Below are 21553 nucleotides of genomic sequence, written 5' to 3' on the forward strand. Positions count from 1 at the left end.
AAATTCAAGAAACAAGAATAAGGAAGACTACATGACTTCCCCAAAGGAACACAACAACATTTCAATATTAGAATGTGAAGAAAAAGAGATTGATGAAACACCTGAAAAGCAACTCAACCAATGATCATAGGATTGCTCAGAAGAAATGAGAAGCAAATCTATGTTACAGAACTCCATACATGACGTGGATGAGAAATTATGCCCTGAGACTGAAACTATGAAGAGAAATCAAAGTGAAACATTAGAAATGAAGAATTTATGGTGCTGGTGCTGTGACATAGCAGGCAAGGCTACACCTGTAGTGCCAGCATACATAAGGGTGCTGGATCAAGTCCCTGCTGCTTCATTTCTGATCCAGCTCTCTGCTTTTGCCTGGGAAAGCAGTGCAAGATGGCCAAAATCCTTGGGCTCCTGCAACAAGGAGGCTTGAGATAAGCAGAGCTCCAGCTGTTGCAGTCATTTGGGAGTGAACCAGTGAATGGAAGACCTCTCTTTCACTCTGTCTCTACCTCTTCATAACCTGCCTTTCAAATAAATAAATCTTTAAAAAAATACATGAGAAAGCCTTAACAACAGACTTATAGTGCCATCATACAACATGGGTGGTGGTCCAAGTCCCAGCTCAGTGAACGAGTGGATGAAAGCACTCTTTGTCTCTCTGTTTCTGTCTCTGTCTCTCTCTCTCAGTCTCTATCTTTCTCTCTCTGTCTCTGCAACTCTGATTTTCCAATAAGTAAATACACATTTAAAAATACAGGAGAAAGCCAGGCCGGCGCCGTGGCTTAACAGGCTAATCCTCCACCTTGCGGTGCCGGCACACCGGGTTCTAGTCCCGGTCGGGCGCCAGATTCTATCCCGGTTGCCCCTCTTCCAGGCCAGCTCTCTGCTATGGCCTGGGAAGGCAGTGAAGGATGGCCCAAGTGCTTGGGCCCTGCATCCGCATGGGAGACCAGGAGAAGCACCTGGCTCCTGGCTTTGGATCAGCGCAATGCGCCGGCCTGAGCGGCCATTGGAGGGTGAACCAACGGCAAAAAGGAAGACCTTTCTCTCTGTCTCTCTCTCTCACTATCCACTCTGCCTGTCAAAAAAAAAAAAAAAGAATAGCCTAGATTTTTTCTCTCTGTCTCTCACTGTCCACTCTGCCTGTCAAAAATAAAAAATAAATAAATAAATAAAATTTTTAAAAAATTCAATGGCCGGCGCTGCGGCTCACTAGGCTAATCCTCCGCCTTGCAGCACTGGCACACCGGGTTCTAGTCCCGATCAGGGCACCGATCCTGTCTCGGTAGCCCCTCTTCCAGGCCAGCTCACTGCTGTGGCCAGGGAGTGCAATGGAGGATGCCCAAGAGCTTGGGCCCTGCACCCCATGGGAGACCAGGAGAAGCACCTGGCTCCTGGCTTCAGATCAGCGCAGTGCACCGGCCGCAGCACGCTACCATGGCGGCCATTGGAGGGTGAACCAACGGCAAAAAGGAAGACCTTTCTCTCTCTCTCTCTCTCACTGTCCACTCTGTCAAAAATTAAAAAATAAATAAATAAATAAAATTTAAAAATACAGGAGAAAGCCTTAACAATAGACTTGATGAGAGGGCGGAGCCAAGATGGTGGAATAGTGAGGGCACACATTGATAGTCCAGGAAAAGATAGTTTAATAAAAGTGGAGTTACTGTAGTCTCAGGGAAAGGCTCGGGAAAAAAATTGCAGAGGAAACTTCCAGATCTAGCAGATGTGACACGGAGGACCTACCGGGAGAGCAAGGATGCCCACGGCTCTAAAACCCAGCTGCAGAGTCTGCACACCAGCGCTGGAAGGGGGGGTGAGACAAAAACCTTGGTAGCCCAATACATTGGCAGGGAAGTGGCAGAAAGAGCCTAGAGGGAATGGGGCTTGAAGCCCCGCTGGGGAAAGTTCACCAGACTGATTGGAGGAGAGAAAAATGAATAAATAAGGGGAACCGGCACAGACAACAAGCCTCTCTCTCCACTCACCTTACAAAGCCAAGCAAGACAAAGAGGAGGCACCATTTTGGACATACATCAAGCAGTGCCCACCATCAGCTAAGCAGAAAAACCTGACTCTGGTGGGGAGAAATAACAGGACGTTAGGACCTAGTGAAGGTGTGGAGCTAATGAACTGAGACTGTGAAAATCTGAGGTTGGGCAAGAGAAATCACGGAGAACACAGACTGGGTAACCATGGCAACCCAGTGGAAACTGCAGAGAAATCTGATACCACACTGAGGCCTGCATAGACCCTTTGTGTGGTCCTTGGAGTAGAGCAGATGAATGTTATACCCACAGAGGCCAGATTTCATACATCGACTACCCTGCATTCCGCTCAGCTGTGCAGAATTACCTCCCTTCTGAGTCAAAAAAAAGAGAGAGAGAGAGAGCAAGAGAGAACAATCTGGGTGAGTCACATTTGGCACACCCTTAACCCTAAAGAACCAAACAGAGCTCTCTGGCCACACCCATCACAGCCTCTAAGGATCCATCAAAAGCAGACAGCCCACTTAATCTAGAGTCATAGTATTACGAGAAAAGGCACCACAGCGAAGGAAACAAAGAATATCTCCAATATACCAAACAAATGCAGAAACCAAGGTAACAAAAGCAAGGAAGACACTATGATGCCCCCAAATGAAAAAGACACCGCAATTCAAGATTATGAAGATGATGAGATAGAGGAAATGCAAGAAAAGGATCTCAAAAAATTGATAAGAACATTAAGAAGTTCTCAAAAATAAACTCTTGAACTACAGAATCCCTACAGGACAGGATCGAAAATCTCTCACGAAAATAAAATATTAAGGAAGAATAAAAATGAAATGAAGCAACTAGTAGAACATGAAACTGTGATAGTGAAATCATAATAAAATGAAGAATTAAATAGATCAAATGACAAACACATTAGAGAGCCTTAAAAACAGAATGGGTAAAGCAGAAGAGAGAATATCGGACTTAGAAGACAGAGAACAGGAAAGGAAACAGGAAAACCAAAGAAAAGAAGAGGAAATTAGAAATCTAAAAAACACTGTCAGGAATCTACAGGATACTATTAAAAAACCGAACATTCGGGAAATGGAGTTCCTGAAGGCATGGAGAGGGAGAAAGGATTAGAAGGCCTTTTTAGTGAGATACTAGCAGAAAATTTCCCAGGTTTGGAGAAGGACAGAGACATCCTAGTACAGGAAGCTCATAGAACCCCTAATAAACATGACCAAAAGAGATCCTCACCACGACACATTGTAATTAAACTCACCACAGTGAAACACAAAGAAAAGATCCTAAAATGTGCAAGAGAGAAACGCCAGATTACTCTCAGAGGATCTCCAATTAGACTCACAGCTGACTTCTCATCAGAACCTCTACAGGCTAGGAGAGAATGGCGAGATATAGCCCAGGTACTAAGAGAGAAAAACTGCCAGCCCAGAATATTATATCCTGCAAAGCTCTCATTTGTGAATGAAGGCGAAAGAAAGACCTTTCACAGCAAACAGAAATTGAAAGAATTTGTCGCCACTCATCCAGCCCTGCAAAAAATGCTTAAAGATGTGCTACACACAGAAACACAGAAACACGGCCATCGATATGAAAGAAGGTAAAGGAAGAAAACCTCCCAGTAAAAGATCATAGGAAGCTCAAAGCATATACTAGAAAATATCTTTGGGAAAATGGAAGGGCAAAGTTACTCCTTCTCAATAGTCACATTGAACGTTAATGGACTTAATTCTCCAGTTAAAAGGCACAGACTGGCTGAGTGTATTAAGGAACAAAACCCATCTATTTGCTGCCTACAAGAAACTCATCTTTCCAACAAAGATGCATGCAGACTGAAAGTGAAAGGTTGGAAAAAGATATTCCATGCCAACAGAAACAAAAAAGCAGGTGTAGCAATATTAATATCAGACAAAATAAACTTTAACACAAAAACTGTTAAGAGAGACAAAGAGGGACACTATATAATGATTAAGGGTTCAATTCAACAGGAAGATGTAACTATTATAAATGTATATGCACCTAATTACAGGGCACTGGTTTATTTAAAAGGTATGTTAAGGGACTTAAAGGGAGACTTACATTCCAATACAATACTACTGGGGAACTTCAATACTCCACTCTCAGAAATAGATCAACCAGACAGAAGATCAACAAAGAAACAGCAGATTTAATCGACACTATTGCCCAAATGGATCTAACAGATATCTACAGAACTTTCAATCCTACATTTAAAGATTTTACATTCTTCTCAGCAGTACATGGAACCTTCTCTAGGATTGACCACATACCAGGCCATAAAGTAAGTCTCAGCAAATTTAAAAGAATTAGAATCATACCATGCAGCTTCTCATACCACAAAGGAATGAAAATGGAAATTAGCAACTCAGGAATCCTTAGAGAGTATGCAAACACATGGAGACTAAACAACATGCTCCTGAATGAACAGTGGGTCATAGAAGAAATCAAAAGAGAAATCAAAAACTTCCTGGAAGTAAATGAGGTTAACAAAACAACATATCAAAACTTATGGGATATGGCAAAAGCAGTGTTAAGAGGAAAGTTTATATCAATAGGTGCCTACATCAAGAAATTGGAAAGGCACCAAATAGATGAGCTTTGAATGCATCTCAAGGATCTAGAAAATCTGCAGCAAACCAAACCCAAACCCAGTAGAAGAAGGGAAATAATTAAAATCAGAGAAGAAATCAACAGGATTGAATCCAAAATAACATTACAAAAAATCAGGCAAACAAGGAGTTGGCTTTATGAAAAAATGAATAAAATTGATATACCATTGGCCCAGCTAACTAAAAAGAGAAGAGAAAAGACCCAAATCAATAAAATCAGAGATGAAAAAGGAAACATAACAACAGACACCACAGAAATAAAAAGAATCATCAGAAATTACTATAGGGACATGTATGCCAGAAAACAGGGAAATCTATCAGAAATGGATAGATTCCTGGACAATGCAATCTACCTAAATTGAACCATTGAAACATAGAAAACCTAAATAGACCCATAACTGAGACAGAAATTGAAACAGTAATAAAGGCCCTCCCAACAAAGAAAAGCCCAGGACCAGATGGATTCACTGCTGAATTTCACCAGACATTTAAAGAACTAACTCCAATTCTTCTCAAACTATTCAGAACAATGAAAAAGAGGGAATCCTCCCAAATTCTTTCTATGAAGCCAGCATCACCTGAATCCCTAAGCCGGAAAAAGATGCAGCATTGAAAGAGAATTACAGACCAATATCCCTGATGAACATAGATGCAAAAATCCTCAATAAAATTCTCCCAATAGAATACAACAACACATCAGAAAAATCATCCACCCAGACCAAGTGGGATTTATCCCTGGTATGCAGGGATGGTTCAATGTTCACAAAACAATCAATGTGATACACCACATCAACAAACTGCAGAAGAAAAACCATATGATTATCTCAATAGATGCAGAGAAAGCATTCAATAAAATTCAACACCCTGTCATGATGGTAACTAAGCACATTAGCTATAGAAGGAACAACCCTTAACACAATCAAGCAATTTATGAAAAACCAACAGCCAGCATCCTATTGAATGGGGAAGAGTTGGAAGCATTTCCACTGAGATCTAGTACCAGACAGGGATGCCCACCTTCACCGCTGCTATTCATCATAATTCTGGAAGTCTTAGCCAGAGCCATCAGGCAAGAAAAAGAAATTAAAGGGATACAAATTGGGAAGGAAGAAGTCAAACTATCCCTCTTTGCAGATGATATGATTCTTTATTTAGGGAATCAAAAGAACTCTACTAAGAGACTACTGGAACTCATTGAAGAGTTTGGCAAAGTAGCAGGATATAAAATCAGTGCACAAAAATCAAGAGCCTTTGTATACACAGGCAATGCCATGGCTGAGAAAGAACTGCTAAGATCAATCCCATTCACAATAGCCACAAAAACAATCAAATACCTTGGAATAAATTTAACCGATGACGTTAAAGATCTCTATGATGAGAATTACAAAATCTTAAAGAAATAGAAGAGGATACCAAAAAATGGAAAAATCTTCCATGCTCATGGATTGGAAGAATCAACATCATTAAAATGTCCATTCTCCCAAAAGCAATTTATACATTCAGTGCAATACCAATAAAGAATCAGAAGACATTCTTCTCAGATCTAGAAAAAATGATGCTGAAATTCATATAGAGACACAGGAGACCTCGAATAGCTAAAGCAGTATTGTACAACAAAAACAAAGCCAGAGGCATCACAATACCAGATTTCAGGACATACTACAGGGCAGTTGTTATCAAAACAGCATGATACTGGTACAGAAACAGATGGATAGACCAATGGAACAGACTAGAAACACCAGAAGTAAACCCAAACATCTACAGCTAACTTATATTTGATCAAGGCTCTAAAACCAATTTCTGGAGCAAGGAGAGTCTACTCAATAAATGGTGCTGTGAAAACTGGATTTCCATGTGCAGAAGCATGAAGCAAGACCCCTACCTTACACCTTACACAAAAATCCACTCAACATTGATTAAAGACCTAAATCTATGACCTGACACCATCAAATTATTAGAGAACATTGGAGAAACCCTGCAAGATATTGGCACCAGCAAAGACTTCTTAGAAAAGACCCTGGAGGCACAGGAAGTCAAAACCAAAATTAACATCTGGGATTGCATCACTATCAGAAGTTCTGTACTTCAAAAGAAACAGTCAGGAAAGTGAAGAGGCAACAACAGAATGTGAAAAAAAGTTGCAAAGTATGCTACAGTTACAAGACTGGGTAATAACCAGATCTCTACAAAGAGATCAAGAAACTCCACAACAACAAAACAAACAACCCACTTGAGAGATGGGCCAAGGACCTCAATAGACATTTTTCAAAAGAGGAAATCCAAATGGCCAACAGACACATGAAAAAATGTTCAGGATCACTAGCAATCAGGGAAATGCAAATCAAAACCACAATGAGGTTTCACCTCACCCCGGTTAGAATGGCTCACATCCAGAAATCTACCAACAATAGATGCTGGAGAGGATGTGGGGAAAAAGGAACACTAACCCACTGTTGGTGGGAATGCAAACTGGTTAAGCCACTATGGAAGTCAGTCTGGAGATTCCTCAGAAACCTGAATATAACCTTACCATACAACCCAGCCATCCCCCTCCTTGGAATTTACCCAAAGGAAATTAAATTGGCAAGCACAAAAGCGGTCTGCACCTTAGTGTTTATTGCAGCTCAATTCACAATAGCTAAGACCTGGAATCAACTTAAATGCCCATCAACAGTAGACTGGATAAATTATGGAATATGTACTCTATAGAATACTATACAGCAGTCAAAAAACAATGAAATCTGGTCATTTGCAACAAAATGGAGGAATCTGCTAAACATCATGCTGAGTGAAATAAGCCAGTCCCAAAGGGACAAATATCATATGTTCTCCCTGATCGGCAGTCAACTAACTGTGCACCAAAAAGGAAACCTGTTGAAGTGAAATGGACACTATGAGAAACGGTGACTTGCTCAGCCCTTGCCCTGACTGTTGATGAACAACTTAATACTTTATCCCTCCTAGTATTTTTTTTGTTTGTTCTACTTAATACTATTGGTTGAATTCTGTAATTAATACACAGTTATTCTTAAGTGTCGATACTTAACTGAAAAGTGATCCCCGTTAAATATAAGAGTGGGAATAAGAGAGGGAAGAGATGTACAGTTTGGGACATGCTCAAGCTGACTTGCCCCGAATGGTAGAGTTAGAAACAGGCCAGGGGATTCCAATTCAATCCCATCAAGGTGGCATGTATCAATGCCATCTCACTAGTCCATGTGATCCATTTCTGTTCACAATTGATCATAATGATAGGACTAATAGTCAAAGGGATCACATAAACAAGACTAGTGTCTGAAAATAATAACTGATAGAATCAAAAAGGGAGAGAACGATCCAACATGGGAAGCAGGATACACAACAGACTCATAGAATGGCAGATGTCCTAAAAAGCCCTCTGGACTCAGAATCAGCCCTTAAGGAATTTGGATCCGGCTGAAAAGCCCATGAGAGTATTTCAGACATGGAAAGCCAAGACACTCTGGAAAAAAAAAATGACCTAAATGAAAGATCTCTGCGAGTGAGATCCCAGTGGAAAGAACAGGCCATGAAAGAAGGAGGTGCCTATTTTCTGAAGGGAGGAGAGAACTTCCACTTTGTGACCCTGTCTAAATATGATCAGAGTCGGTGAACTCAAAAGGCTTCCATAGCCTTGGCAACTCATGACAAGAGCCTAGGGAGATTACTGATGCCATAAACAAGAATGTCAATTTGTTAAGTCAATAACAGGAGTCACTGTGCACTTACTTCTCATGTAGGATCTCTGTCCTTAATGTGGTCTCAATTGTGATTTAATGCTACAACTAGTACTCAAACAGTATGTTTCACTTTGTGTTTCTATGTGGGTGCAAACTGTTGAAATCTTGACTTAATATATACTAAACTGATCTTCTGTATATAAAGAGAATTGAAAATGAATCTTGATGTGAATGGATGGGGAGAGGGAGCGGGAAAGGGGAGGGTTGTGGGTGGGAGGGAAGTTATCGGGGGGGGGGGAGCCATTGTAACCCATAAGCTGGACTTTGGAAATTTATATTCATTAAATAAAAGTTAAAAATATATATAAAAAAACAATCCAATGATAAGATGCTGAGGGTGGAAGACAACTCAGAAAGGCCTATTTGGTCATAGTTCCCTCTGTGTCCCTGGGTCTTTAGAAATAACAATGTCCCTTTCCTCCAGGAATAGAGGGAAACACTCAACAATGTCATGTGACCTGACTCAGGGAAGAACGGCTAGGGAAGGTGAGAGGGATCTGCTGTTTTCTCAGCTGTTGTATTTTGGAAGAGTGTGCCCTGAATCCATCAATATCAAGACATAGAGACCAGGGATAGTCCCTCATTGCCATCTCTCTGCCAGAGATAGAGACATAAGTACGCAGAAATAGAAAAATCCACAAAACGGACTTAAGGGGAAACCCATCAACGTGCCCATAGGATAAGGACAGAGGGTGGGGATCCTTCCCACTGACAATTCATGGGGAGAGGAGACGTCAGGGTGCTTCTCTGGTTCAGAAATAGCAGTAAAATGTTTGCATAAAAACTTTTTCATGTCACACTTCAACATCCCAGAAGTTGACAGTGGGGAATAACTACAATTCAGAACGTGTCCTCCAGAATCCAGCAAGTGAGACGCTGAGACGTGGGCCTTCGGGGACTTAATCTGGCACACTGGACTTCTCCCACGATTCTGAAGCGTATTGAGCACTCTGGGAAGAAAGGACTTTGCTTATCAGCATGTAATATTTGTACAAATTTATGGGCCACAGTGTGATATTTCAACACATGTGTAAGGCATGTATTGATCAAATCAAATTAGCACTGTCATTTTGTCACCATTACATTATGATTGGAGTATTCAAGCTCTTATAGCTCCTTATAAAACACAAAATGTATTATGAGCTGTAGTCAGCACACTGTGCCTGGAGCACTAGCAAACATTACTTCCATGTAACCACATTTGGGTACCTGTTATCCAATATCCTTCTCTCCCCTCCACCAATCTTAATGTCTATGTGTCTATTGATTCCTACTCCATGTCCAGAGTTTTTTTAAAGATTTATTTTTTTGAAAGAGTTAGAGAAAGGGGAAGAAAGAGACAGAGAGAGAGGTCTTCCATCCACTGGTTCACTCCCCAAATGGCCACAACAGCTGGAGCAAGGCCAGGCTGAAGCCAGGATTCAGGTCTTTAATCCATGTTGAATGGATTTTTGTGTAAGTTGTAAGGTAGGGGTCTTGCTTCATGCTTCTGCACGTGGAAATCCAGTTTTCCCAGCACCATTTATTGAATAGACTGTCCTTACTCCGGGGATTGGTTTTGGATCCTTGATCAAATATAAGTTGGCTGTAGATGTTTGGATTGACTTCTGGTGTTTCTATTCTGTTCCATTGGTCTATCCATCTGTTTCTGTACCAGTACCAGGCTGTTTTGATTGCAACTGCCCTGTAGTATGTCCTGAAATCTGGTATTGTGATGCCTCCGGCTTTGTTTCTGTTGTACAAGATTGCTTTAGCTATTCGAGGTCACTGTGATTTTGACTTGCATTTCCTTGATGATTAGTGACATCAAGTGTTTACTCACATGCTTTGTGCCATTCAGATGTCTTCTTTGGAGAAATGTTTATTCGGATGAATTTTCAATTTTTAATTTAGGGTTTGGTGTTGCACTCCCTACATATTCTGGAAAATTCTCTCCCCATATACGTGTTTCTTCACTCATTTGAATGTTTCCTGTGCAGTGCAGAAGCTTAGTGTGATATACTTCCATTTCTCTATTTTATTTTCGTTACCTATGATTTTGATATCTATTCAAAAAGTTTTTACCTACACCAATGACTTGAAATGTTTCCCCCTATGTTTTCTTCTAGCAATTTTATAGCTTCATGTCTTACGTTGAGGTCTTCAATCCATTTGGAGTTGATTATTGGATATGGAAAGCGGTAGGCATTGATTTTCATTCTTCTACAGGTATATCATTTTGCCAGCATGACACTGTGCTTTCTCCAAAGTATTTTCTTGGCATCTTCTCAAATATTGGTTTGCTATATGGACATGGATTGTTTTGTTTTCTATTATTTTTGTGTGTCAGATTTTATGACATCACCATACTTTAAGGATTATTTATTTGAAAAAGTTATGGAATGAGGGAGAGATCTTTCATCTGCTGGTTTACTCTGCAAATGACCAAAACAACCAGGCTGGACCAGGCTAAAGCAAGGAGAATGGAACTCCATCGGGGTCTCCCACATGCATGACAAAGGCCCAAGGACTTGAGCTTCTTCCACTGCTTTCCCAGGCACTTTAGCAGAGGTGGACCAAAGTGGAGCAGCCAGGACTTGAACTGGTGCTCATATAAGATGCTAACATCAAAGCTGTCAGCTTAACCCACTAAGCCAATAAACTGGCCCCCATCATGCTATCTTAATTACCATAGCTTTGTAGTATGATTTGAAGTTAGTTTTTCTACCTACAAAATCATGTCATCTACAAACATGGGTATATTGGATTCTCCCTTTCCAAGACGAATGCCCTTTGTTCCTTTGTCTAATTGTTTTGTCTAAGGCTTCTGATACCAGAGTGAACAAATGAGTTAAAGTGGACATCCATTTCTTGTTCCGGGTCTTAGAAGAAACACTTTGATATTTTCCATTCAGTACAATGTTGGTTGTGGGTTTGTCATATGAAGTATATACTTTCTGTAGTTAATCAGTTGAGAGGTTTTATTACGAGGGGAAAGTGAATCTTAGCAGATGTTCTTTCTGCATCTATTGAGATAGTCTATGGGTTTTATTCTTCATTCTGTTGATGTGATTTACATTTATCGACTTCTGAATGCTGATGCCTCCTTGCATCACTGGGGTAAATTTCACTTGATCATGGTGTATGATCACCATGATTCACAGTGGAGTGACTATCATCCATCTTAATTATCAAACTGGAATTCCAAAATGGGCCCCACACATCGTATTCATGAGGATCCAAAATACGAATTGTTGGTTCTCACTGGCTCAGCTCCATAGATTCCCACCTAATAGGCAGGAATGCATCTGATAATATTTTTTGTAAAGAAATGTTTGTTGATGTACTCCATGGAATACTTATTAGAGAATAATGCAAAAAATACAGGATACAAACGTCATTCGTAGGATCACTTCATTAATTCAGATTTTCACCAAAAATTATTCAAAAACCAGTGAGCAAAGTTTATTGTCTGATCAAGCTAAGTGAGAGCTGATATGACAAAATGAGCATGGAGAGAGGAAACCCCCGAGAATCAGAGAGGCTGAATCTGCAGATGTGGCCCTGATATAGTCACCTCCTCTATTACACAACAGACACCACTCTGCACACACAAGGATGGCTCAGTGAACGCACACTCCACCATCATTCTTTAAGTACCACAGGTTAATCCCATCTTTATTTCCAACTATTATTCACAAAGTAAATGCAGGTCTCGTTCTGGGATATGGCCTCCTTGAAGAGTAAAGCAAAAGTCCACAGGAAAGTCAAGCTCCATGTATGATCCCGTCTCTCGACACGACCTTTAGAACAATGGGTTTTTCTGGTTGAAGAAGTCCTTGCTTACCTAATTTTATGGGGACCTGGTACAATTAAATAAACATAGAAGCAAGACATGAAACACCATCAATAACAGAAGCGTAGTAGAAAAACCACACTGGGGACAGTGGTGCTTTACAAACATGGAGAACTACGTTAACATCATATAGCTTACATTCCTTCTCATTATTTTTAAATGTTATTTAAGGTATACAAATTTCACACATTTCATATATACAAATTTAGGAACATAAGGATTCTTTCCACCCCACCCTGCCTATACTCCCACCCATATTTCTCCTCCCTCTCTTATTCCCATTCTTATTTTTTACAAAGATCTATTTTCAGTTAATTTACAAGATTAACCCTACACTAAGAGCTCAACCTTATTTTTAGATTGTTTCAACACTGAATAGTAAAACTATTCATCCACCTGTTCATTAAACAAAATATATAGGGAGAACTTAATCTGTGGCAGGCTTGAGACAAATCACATTGGCTTGTTCTCCTTTTTATTTCAATTATAAGCTACAATGGTGACTCTGAAAATTTTACATATCATTCTTAGCCATATGGCAAGCCCTTTTTGAAAAATCACATAAAATTAAATTTGTGATGGTGAAACTTGAAATTACTCTTGTATAGGTGACACTTAACTCTATGGACAGTTCTCAACTTCTGAAAACCCAATTTAGTTTAATGATAAGAAAAATCAAGTTATCAAAGAGCATTATGCTTCATGTTTCTAACATCTCTTCTTGCCTTCCAAGTGTAGTGCAAATGGGGAAATTCTGAAATTCTAAAGTGCTTTATTTTTATTTGACAGGTAGAATTATAGACAATGAGAGAGAGACAGAGAGAGAAAGGTCTTCCTTCTCTTGGTTCACCCCCCAAATGGCCACCACGGCCGGAGCTGCGCTGATCTGAAGCCAGGAGCCAGGTGCTTCCTCCTGGTCTCCAATGTGAGTGCAGGAGCCCTAGCACTTGGGCCATCCTCCACTGCCCTTCCAGGCCACAGCAGAGATCTGGACTGGAAGAGGAGCAACCAGGACTAGAACCTGGTGCCCACATGGGATGCTGGCACTGCAGACAAAGGATTAGTCAAGTGAGCCACAGCACCAGCTCCTCTAAAGTACTTTCACCAATACTTTTTTTTTGATAGGCAGAGTTAGACAGTGAGAGAGAGAAACAGAGAAAAAGGTCTTCCTTCCGTTGGTTCACCCCCCAAATGGCCGCCATGGCTGGTGTACTGAGCCAACTGGAAGCCAGGAGCCAGGTGCTTCCTCCTGGTCTCCCATGCGGGTGCAGGGCCCAAGCACTTGGGCCATCCTCCACTGCCTTCCTGGGCCACAGCACAGAGCTGTACTGGAAGAGGAGCAGCTGGAACAGAACCGGCACCCCAACCGGGACTAGAACCTGGGGTACCGGCACTGCAGATGGAGGATTAGCCTAGTGAGCCGCGGTGCCAGCCTTCATCAATACTTTCAGCCTCATTCATTCAGTGTAGGGTGAGCCTCCAGTAGAGTAGTCTTCCAATCTCAGTAGGGTGAAGGTCAAGAGACTCATCACAGACATTGAGAAGGGCCAGCATGAAGGTGACTGGAAGCTTGCCAAGGAGTACATACTCCATACCAAGTGTGACAGACACCCACTTTCTCTCAGGCCTGACTTCATCTCTTTATACATTCAATTTCCTCAGTTCTGCAAATAAGGTGGTAGTCAACTCTAGTCTCCTACTCTCCTCTGCAGAAATCATACGAAGTGCAGGAGATGCATATTAAACCTTGGAAATAAACTTCATAGGGCCTTCCTTGACAGGAATCAATGAAATATGCTCATTAGTCTATTCACAGGAAAGATTCCAGAAAAGGGTAGAAAAGGATGAACACTGTACAGAATCTGACAGCTCCTGAAACTGGGAAGTGTTATTAGCCTTGCTGCCTAATCAGCTGACTGTTCAGCTACTTGTCATTCAAGGTTCATGGTGTTAAAACGGTTGGCATTTGAATATATTCCTTGCCTTCCATAAACATTCGTGGAGATGAAATGAAAACATTACGTCAAATCTAATCACAAAATTATAAGTGCTGCAGGTGCATGCTACAAAAATATGTACTTCAAAAAAGGCAAAATACAAGAGTGAATTTGCTTAATAAGATACGGGCAAAGTCACAGTGGATTAACTCTCATCTATCTTGATAATCAAGTTGGAGTTCTGAAACAGGCCCCACACAACCAGTGATGATAATGATCAAAAGCAATTAGTAACTGATTCTGATTCAGTTCTCCACATTCTCCCCCTTATGGGCATGATGGCAGCAGATAATACTTTATTATAAATGTGACATGTAATCATATTCAAATTCCAAATGGTGTTCATATACTTTGCCCTGAAGACATACAACTAAGCACGTGTATACACACACACATACATACATACACACACACACACCTTTTGATAAAAGTTTTAAATTAAAATCTGTATCTAATAACTCCAAATCAATGGTAAATCATTCTTAAACGTTTTGTGAATACTCTCAGTGGGCAAAGTTCCTTAAAAGACACCATCGGGAGTTTATTAACGGATGAAAATGAAGTTCAAGAGTTAAGTTGTGGGGAGACATTGTAAAATGCAGGAAAAACACCCTGAGAACCAAACAGGGTGGTGTAATGACGAAGTATTCCATCAGGAGACGATAACACTCCTCAGAAACCATCCACTGAGCAGAGAACTGAATGTTCCCTGGACTAGAAAGGGGGAAATCCCTGGAGTTGGCAGACTTTGGGGGGAGAAGTTAAGAGTGAAACAGACCTTGGAAGATGAAAACACAGTGAGGAGGAGAGAGGGAAGACAATGCATGGAGGTACTCTGGAACACACAGAGCCACGTGTGTCTGGGACACAGTTCCTTGAAGATATACATGAGTTGGGAGGGCTACGGACCGTGGCAGCCATTCAGATCTGGTAGAAGTGCCATAAATCGCTGACGGTCAACCTTGAGTGGACATGGGAAACAACGGGGGAACTCTTACATCCACAATCTAGGTGAATTAGTTCTTAACTGGGAGATGATCCAGGCATCATGCACTGTTTAAATCTCCCCCCACGGGCTCCAATGTGGTTCAGTACTACCATGAGACAATTTATGTACCGTGGGTTTCAAAAAGCTTACAGGAAAATGGAATGAAAGTATGAGTTGGCTTTTGGTGTAAAAAGATTTTTGAAACTTTTCCTAATAACATGCCTTCCCCCTGAACTTTCTGAAGATGCCTCCTAAATTGTGGAGGAGAGTGACACTCAAAAGTCATGACAGAATAATCATGGCACCTCATGAGTAAACACAACACTTTGCCATCTCCACCTGACTTGAAATTAAATTTAAAACTTTCCTTGTGGATAGAGGAGTCAATCACATAATCATGCCATGCTAATATGCATTGACCCTAAGAATCTGTATACTTTGGTCTTTAGAAAATGGCCCATTTGGGCCGGCGCCGTGGCTTAACAGGCTAATCCTCCACCTTGCGGCACTGGCACACTGGGTTCTAGTCCCGGTTGGGGCGCCGGATTCTATCCCGGTTGCCCCTCTTCCAGGCCAGCTCTCTGCTATGGCCCGGGAAGGCATTGGAGGATGGCCCAAGTGCTTGGGCCCTGCACCCCATGGGAGACCAGGAGAAGCACCTGGCTCCTGGCCTCGGATCAGCGAGATGCGCTGGCCGCAGTGGCCATTGGAGAGTGAACCAACGGCAAAAAGGAAGACCTTTCTCTCTGTCTCTCTCTCTCACTATCCACTCTGCCTGTCAAAAAAAAAGAAAATGGCCCATTTGGAACTCCAGATCTGAAATAATCTTAATTCCTACATATTCACATAGATATTTTGGCTGCTAGAATATTAATTAATTAATTAATATTAAAAGATGAGTATATTCTTTTAATATATAGACCCACCCACACACAGTTTTTTAAAAATTTCCAATAAAACATTACTGATACGTTAAGCACACTGACCTGAGTTTCCTTACAAAGTTTGAAGGAGAAGTTCTGCATTAATCTCACAAGAGCAAGTTTTATATTCATGAGAGCAAACCTCATGCCAAGGCAATTTCGGGGTCCAGCTCCAAAGGGATGGTATATGTAAGGATTGATGTTGTCTTTGTTCTTCTTACTGAACCTGGTTCCACAAAAGTAGGTGAAAACAAGTTAAAGCCACATAAAACCACCTATCTGGGGTTAGCATTTAGCCCTCTCAACCAGTGATACACAGGATACACTTGTGGGTTGCTCATTCAAATAATACTTTTATTTAGCTTTGAGAAATTTAAGCTGCAGATCCTTTCCATTCCCCTTTCCTAGAGGATCTTTCTGTCTTGTTGATGAAATTAGATGAATACTATTTAAAAGACATTTTATCTTTGTACACCAAAATTACATTTAGGACGGTGATGTGCTCACATTCTGGAATGCATATGGGAAATGAGACTGGTAGAAGGGAAAGTGGGTCCCTGCTTCAACTTCTTGGTATATGCTCATTGAGGAAGAAGCAGGGGAAAATGCCTCTTGGTATTTAAACAGATCTTTTTTTTTCTTCCTCTCTTCTCTCTCCCCTTTCATCTCCTACCTCCCTGTCTTCTTCCTCCTTGCCTCTCCTCTCCTCTCCTCCTCCTTCCTCCTCTCCCTCCTCCTTTTTCCTCTCCTACTTCTGCTTCACTCGCTCTTCCTCTCCCCCTACCAGCACACTCCTTCTCTCTCATAGAATAGTTCTAACAGTCCAATTCAGATCATTTACATCATTTACACGTCATACGAAGCTTCTCCACTTCTGTATCATCACCAACCTCCTGGATTCTCTCTTCAATCAGACTACAAATTCCCTGAAAGCTAAACCTATCATTTATTCAAATAATTCCTCAATATCTGATGATTTTTAAGGAAAAATATTTATCTTGGGAAAATAACCATGGGATATAGTTATTTGGTTTAAAAAGAGTGCTTAGGGGCTGGCGCTGTGGCGCAGCGGGTTAATGCCCTGGCCTGAAGTGCCAGAATCCATGTGGGTGCTGGTTCGAGACCTGGCTGCTCCACTTCCCATCCAGCTCTCTGCAGTGGCCTAGGAAAGCAGTAGAAGTTGGCCCAAGTTCTTGGGCCCCTACACCCGCGTGGGAGACCCGGAGGAAGCTCCTGGCTCCTGGCTTCAGATTGGCACAGTTCTGGCCATTGCGGCCAACTGGGGAGTGAACCATCAGATGGAAGATCGATCTTGATATCAATCTCAATCTTTCTCTCTCTCTCTCTGCCTCTCCTCTCTCTGTGTAACTATGACTTTCAAGTTAAATAAATCTTTAAAAAAAAAGAGTGCTTAAATTTTAGACAATATTCTTAACTTTTTATAGGTGATTTTGCTCACACAACATGGCAACCAGAGGGAGGCTTGTGGTGGCATGGGAGTAAGAGCTGACACGGGCTGTGGGTATTGGAGCAAGTATGAGGCACACGGTGATGCATCAGAAGTATTCCATAGTTACACTTGTGTATTTTTCAAATATTCTCCAACATAACATTTCTAACATGTGTTTCTCACTGCCTAGTCCAGTCCCTTTCACACGATGTACACGTACATCACCAAAACTATATGAGTTTCTCACATGTATGTTCTCATATCTGTTTCACTAGAGGACAACATCCAGGACGCCCACCATCCACAGACACTCACATCCCTAACATACAATGGCATAGTGTTTTCACAGCCTCCTGTAGAATTTAAACCATCTCCATGTAACTTATAATACCTAATGCAATATAGATGCTACGTAAATAATTTTGGAACTGTGGATGGCTTTAGCTGCCTTTTCCTAGTCAAAACTTTTTACAGTTTTGAAAACAATTACTATTTCTTTTCATAAGAAAAACTACTAAAAATAAAAATTCATGCAAGCAAATGACTCTACAGTGCCATGTTCATTATCTACATAAGAAATGTCAGAATATGCCTGAACCAGCTTGGTTCAGGGTAGGTCCCCCTTCCCAGGGAGCCCATACCTTTCAGGGCGGAATTCATCAGGCTCAGTCCAGTGCTGCGGATCTCGGTGAAGGGCATAGCTCGGCATCATCACAATTGTCCCTTTGGGAATGAATATCCCGTTGATGTCAACATCTTTCTTACAGACTCTCTCAAGTCTGCCAGCAATTGGGTATAACCTGAGAGTTTCATTCACCACCATGTCCAGATATTCCATCTTGACCAGGGTATCATATGTAGCAAGTGCCTGGGGAGAAAGAAACAGATGTTCATAAATGGAGATTTGGAATTAATTTCACAGTCATCCAATGCACTACTATTGAAGTGTTGGGTGCTCCAAAGGATAACTCACATTGGAGAAAGATGGTAGCACTGAAGAGGCATTTTAATAACTGCCATGTCCTTTGCCCAGCTCAATGAATGGTGCATTCAGGTGTGGGAAGTAGTTATGAACTGGGAGACTTTGGGGACAATTCCATACACAAGCCCAGAAACCCGGAGCATGCAGAATACACCATTACTCTCAAAGAAAATTTGCCAAAGTCACTGTCACCTTTCAAAAGAGAGGCCGTAAGCATTGCCAAGGAAATGGAACATGGAAAAGAGAAACCCCTTACTCTGCAGAAAGCTTTGGATTTGAAAAGTCCTGATTGAAAACCATTTTGATCGCATATATAAAATTTGCAGAGACCAGGACCCAGAGTTGTGGTGTAGCAGATAAAGCTGCTACCCGAGATGCCGACATCCCATATGAGCACTGTTCAAGACTTGCTGCTCCACTTCCAATCCAGCTCCCTGCTAATGCACCTGGGAAAGCTACGGAAGACAGCCCAAGTGCTTGGGCCCCTGCACCCATGTGGGAGATCTGAAAGAAGTTCCTGACTCCTGACTTCAAACTGGCCTATCCTGGCCATTGTGGCCATTTGGGGAGTGAACCAGTGGATGGAAGATATTTCTATCTCTGACTTTCAAAATAAATAAATAAATCTTTCTTTAAAAGTTTGCAGAGACGGGGCCAGCGTTGTGGCATAGCAGGTTGGACCGCCGCCACCTGCAGCACCGACACCACATATGGCCGCTGTTCAAGTCCCAACTGCTCCACTCCTGATCCAGCTCCCTGCTAATGTGTCTGGGAAAGCAGTGGAGGATGGTCCAAGTGCTTGGGCCCCTGCACCCACATGGAAGACCCAGAGGAAACTCCTGGCTTCAGCCTGGCCCAGCCCTGGCTGTGGTGGCCATTTGGGTAGTGAACCAGTAGATGGAAGCTCGCTTGCCCTCTTTCTCTCTTCTCTCTCCCCCTGCCCTTCTCTTTCTCTAACTCCGCCTTTCAAATAAACAAAATAAATCTCAAAAAATATTTGCAGAGATGAGAAACTAGTCTCTTTCTATCCTATTATGACAGAAGAAGCTTGAAAATGGATGTTTTCCTGGGACAATCTCAATTCTAATGAAAGTTCGACAGAGATAGGAACCCACTCTCAGCCCCACCCACAGTGGCTAGAACAGTCGCTCACTACAGTTTCAGGTCTTGACTGCAAACTCTGAAGACCCCTGTGTGTACTTTGCTACCAAGCTGCCACGCCACCCCAGACTCCAGGCTTCTTTATACTCCAAAGAAAACCAGGTTGCATAATGTGTGGCTATTACTTGGTGTTATGTTGAGTTTGACTCAAGAGCCGGACACCCTGGGTCCTATCTTGTCTTCTTTCCCACTGGCTGTTCAGCTGGGGGATGAGGAATGCGTGACACAGAGCAGAGTCCGCCTACCCAGCCCAGGCCGGCCTCACTCAGCCAACAGGCAGGCCAGAGCAAGGCCAGCCACTGGAAACAGAGCTAATGACCAGACATTAGAGCAATGACGACTCCTTAGGTGCAACTGAGGTTCTGTGGATGGTTTTGACTTGGCATTCTTCTAACAGCCACCAGACACGCCAGGACCGACTCACAAAGATCACACAGTTCTGAGCGGCATCCGTCACCTTTGTTTCTCCAAACTTTCCTAAGTTTGCCAGGGAAGGAATCAAGGCTCACACATTTAGCAACTACTCCCCTGGGAAGTGCAGCACGGGGGGGGGGGGGGGGGGGTTCTATTCTAACTCCTCCCCCAGCCCTGTCCCAGATCACTCACTCACCTTATTGGGCAAAACTGTATTAATCTCCTCCTGGAGTTTCTGCTGGACATCAGGGTGAGTGGCCAACAAATACATAATGAAGGAGAGGGTGCTGCTAGTGGTCTCATAGCCAGCAAAAAGAATGATAATCGACTGGGCCACGACCTCTATATCATCCAGAGCTAAAAAGGGAAGAAACACATTTTAGGGAAATAGGTCAATGTGAATCACCCTAGAGGAAAAGAATAAAAATCCACATGGTAGGGGTTGGCGCTGTGGCGTAGCAGATAAAGCCCCCTCCTGCAGTGCCAAAATCCTGTATGTGTGCCAGTTCAAGTCCCAGCTGCTCCACTGCTGATCCAGCTCTCTGCTATGGCCTGGGAAAGCAGTGGAAGATGGCTCAAGTCCTTGGGCCCCTGCGTCCGTATGAGAGACCTAGAAGAATCTCCTAGCTTCAGATCGCCTCAGCTCTAGCAGTTGCAGCTATTTGGGGAGTGAACCAGCAGGTAAAAGACCTCTCTCTCTCCCTCCCTCCCTCTGCTTCTCTGCCTTTCAAATAAATAAATCTATATTTAAAAAGAATGAAATCCTGATTTCGCAACAAAATGGATGCAACTGAAAACCATTATGCTTGGTGAAATGAGCCAAAAAAATAATTTTTCTTGATTTGTGGTAACTAATACACAGAGCCCACACACACAAAAAAATAATGTATATGAGCAAAATTGACATTTTGAGATTTGATGACTGTCTAACCCTTGTCTATAAAGGTGGTTTTTCTACTTACTGCTTGTTGAATTATTTAGTTAGTGGAGGGTTAAGCTTCAGCTTAAAAGGTAAATTGAAAGTGTGTCATTGTATAAATTAAAAGAAAATAAGGAAAGGAGGAAGAAGGCGAGGGAGGGTAGCGTGGAAAGTATCATTACACTCTTAAAACTGTATATATGAAATACATGAAAGTTGCTCCCTTTATAAACACTTTTTAAAACTAAAAGAAATGAAGACTCCTAAACCATACCCTAGAGCTACAGAATCAAACCCTGAACTTCCATGCAACGTGAGAATCACGTACGCACAATCTGAGCTGAGAAGCGTGGGTCATGTCTGAGAGGCATCAGGTAATAGAAGACGGGGGCAGGGGGCAGCCTCCAAAGGGTGATCTCAGGACACAGAGAAAGGGAAGAGCCTAGAAGGGTTACGATCCACTCTATCTAATGGAGGCATTAAAGCAGCAGCAGACAGA

The 21553-nt window shown here is 42.0% G+C and overlaps 1 protein-coding gene and 1 long non-coding RNA gene across 2 annotated transcripts in view; one reads left to right on the forward strand and one right to left on the reverse strand.

Moving 5' to 3' along the window:
- Window positions 1-12012: 12012 nt before the first annotated feature.
- Window positions 12013-21553, reverse strand: part of LOC133750989 (cytochrome P450 3A6) — a 29878-nt gene continuing 20337 nt past the window's right edge. The window contains exons 10-13 of the mRNA XM_062180830.1: window positions 20332-20492; window positions 18220-18446; window positions 16192-16354; window positions 12013-12227 (exon numbers count right to left, since the gene is read on the reverse strand). Coding sequence (XP_062036814.1) covers window positions 12132-12227; window positions 16192-16354; window positions 18220-18446; window positions 20332-20492 — 647 coding nt within the window. The 3' untranslated portion in view covers window positions 12013-12131. The remainder of the gene's footprint in view (window positions 12228-16191; window positions 16355-18219; window positions 18447-20331; window positions 20493-21553) is intronic.
- On the forward strand, window positions 13267-16099 carry LOC133751000 (uncharacterized). Its single transcript, XR_009864750.1, has 2 exons — window positions 13267-13459; window positions 15887-16099. It is a non-coding gene; the product is annotated as an uncharacterized LOC133751000 (long non-coding RNA).

The sequence above is a fragment of the Lepus europaeus genome, chromosome 21, assembly GCF_033115175.1.
Source record: "Lepus europaeus isolate LE1 chromosome 21, mLepTim1.pri, whole genome shotgun sequence".
NCBI classification, from domain to species: domain Eukaryota; kingdom Metazoa; phylum Chordata; class Mammalia; order Lagomorpha; family Leporidae; genus Lepus; species Lepus europaeus.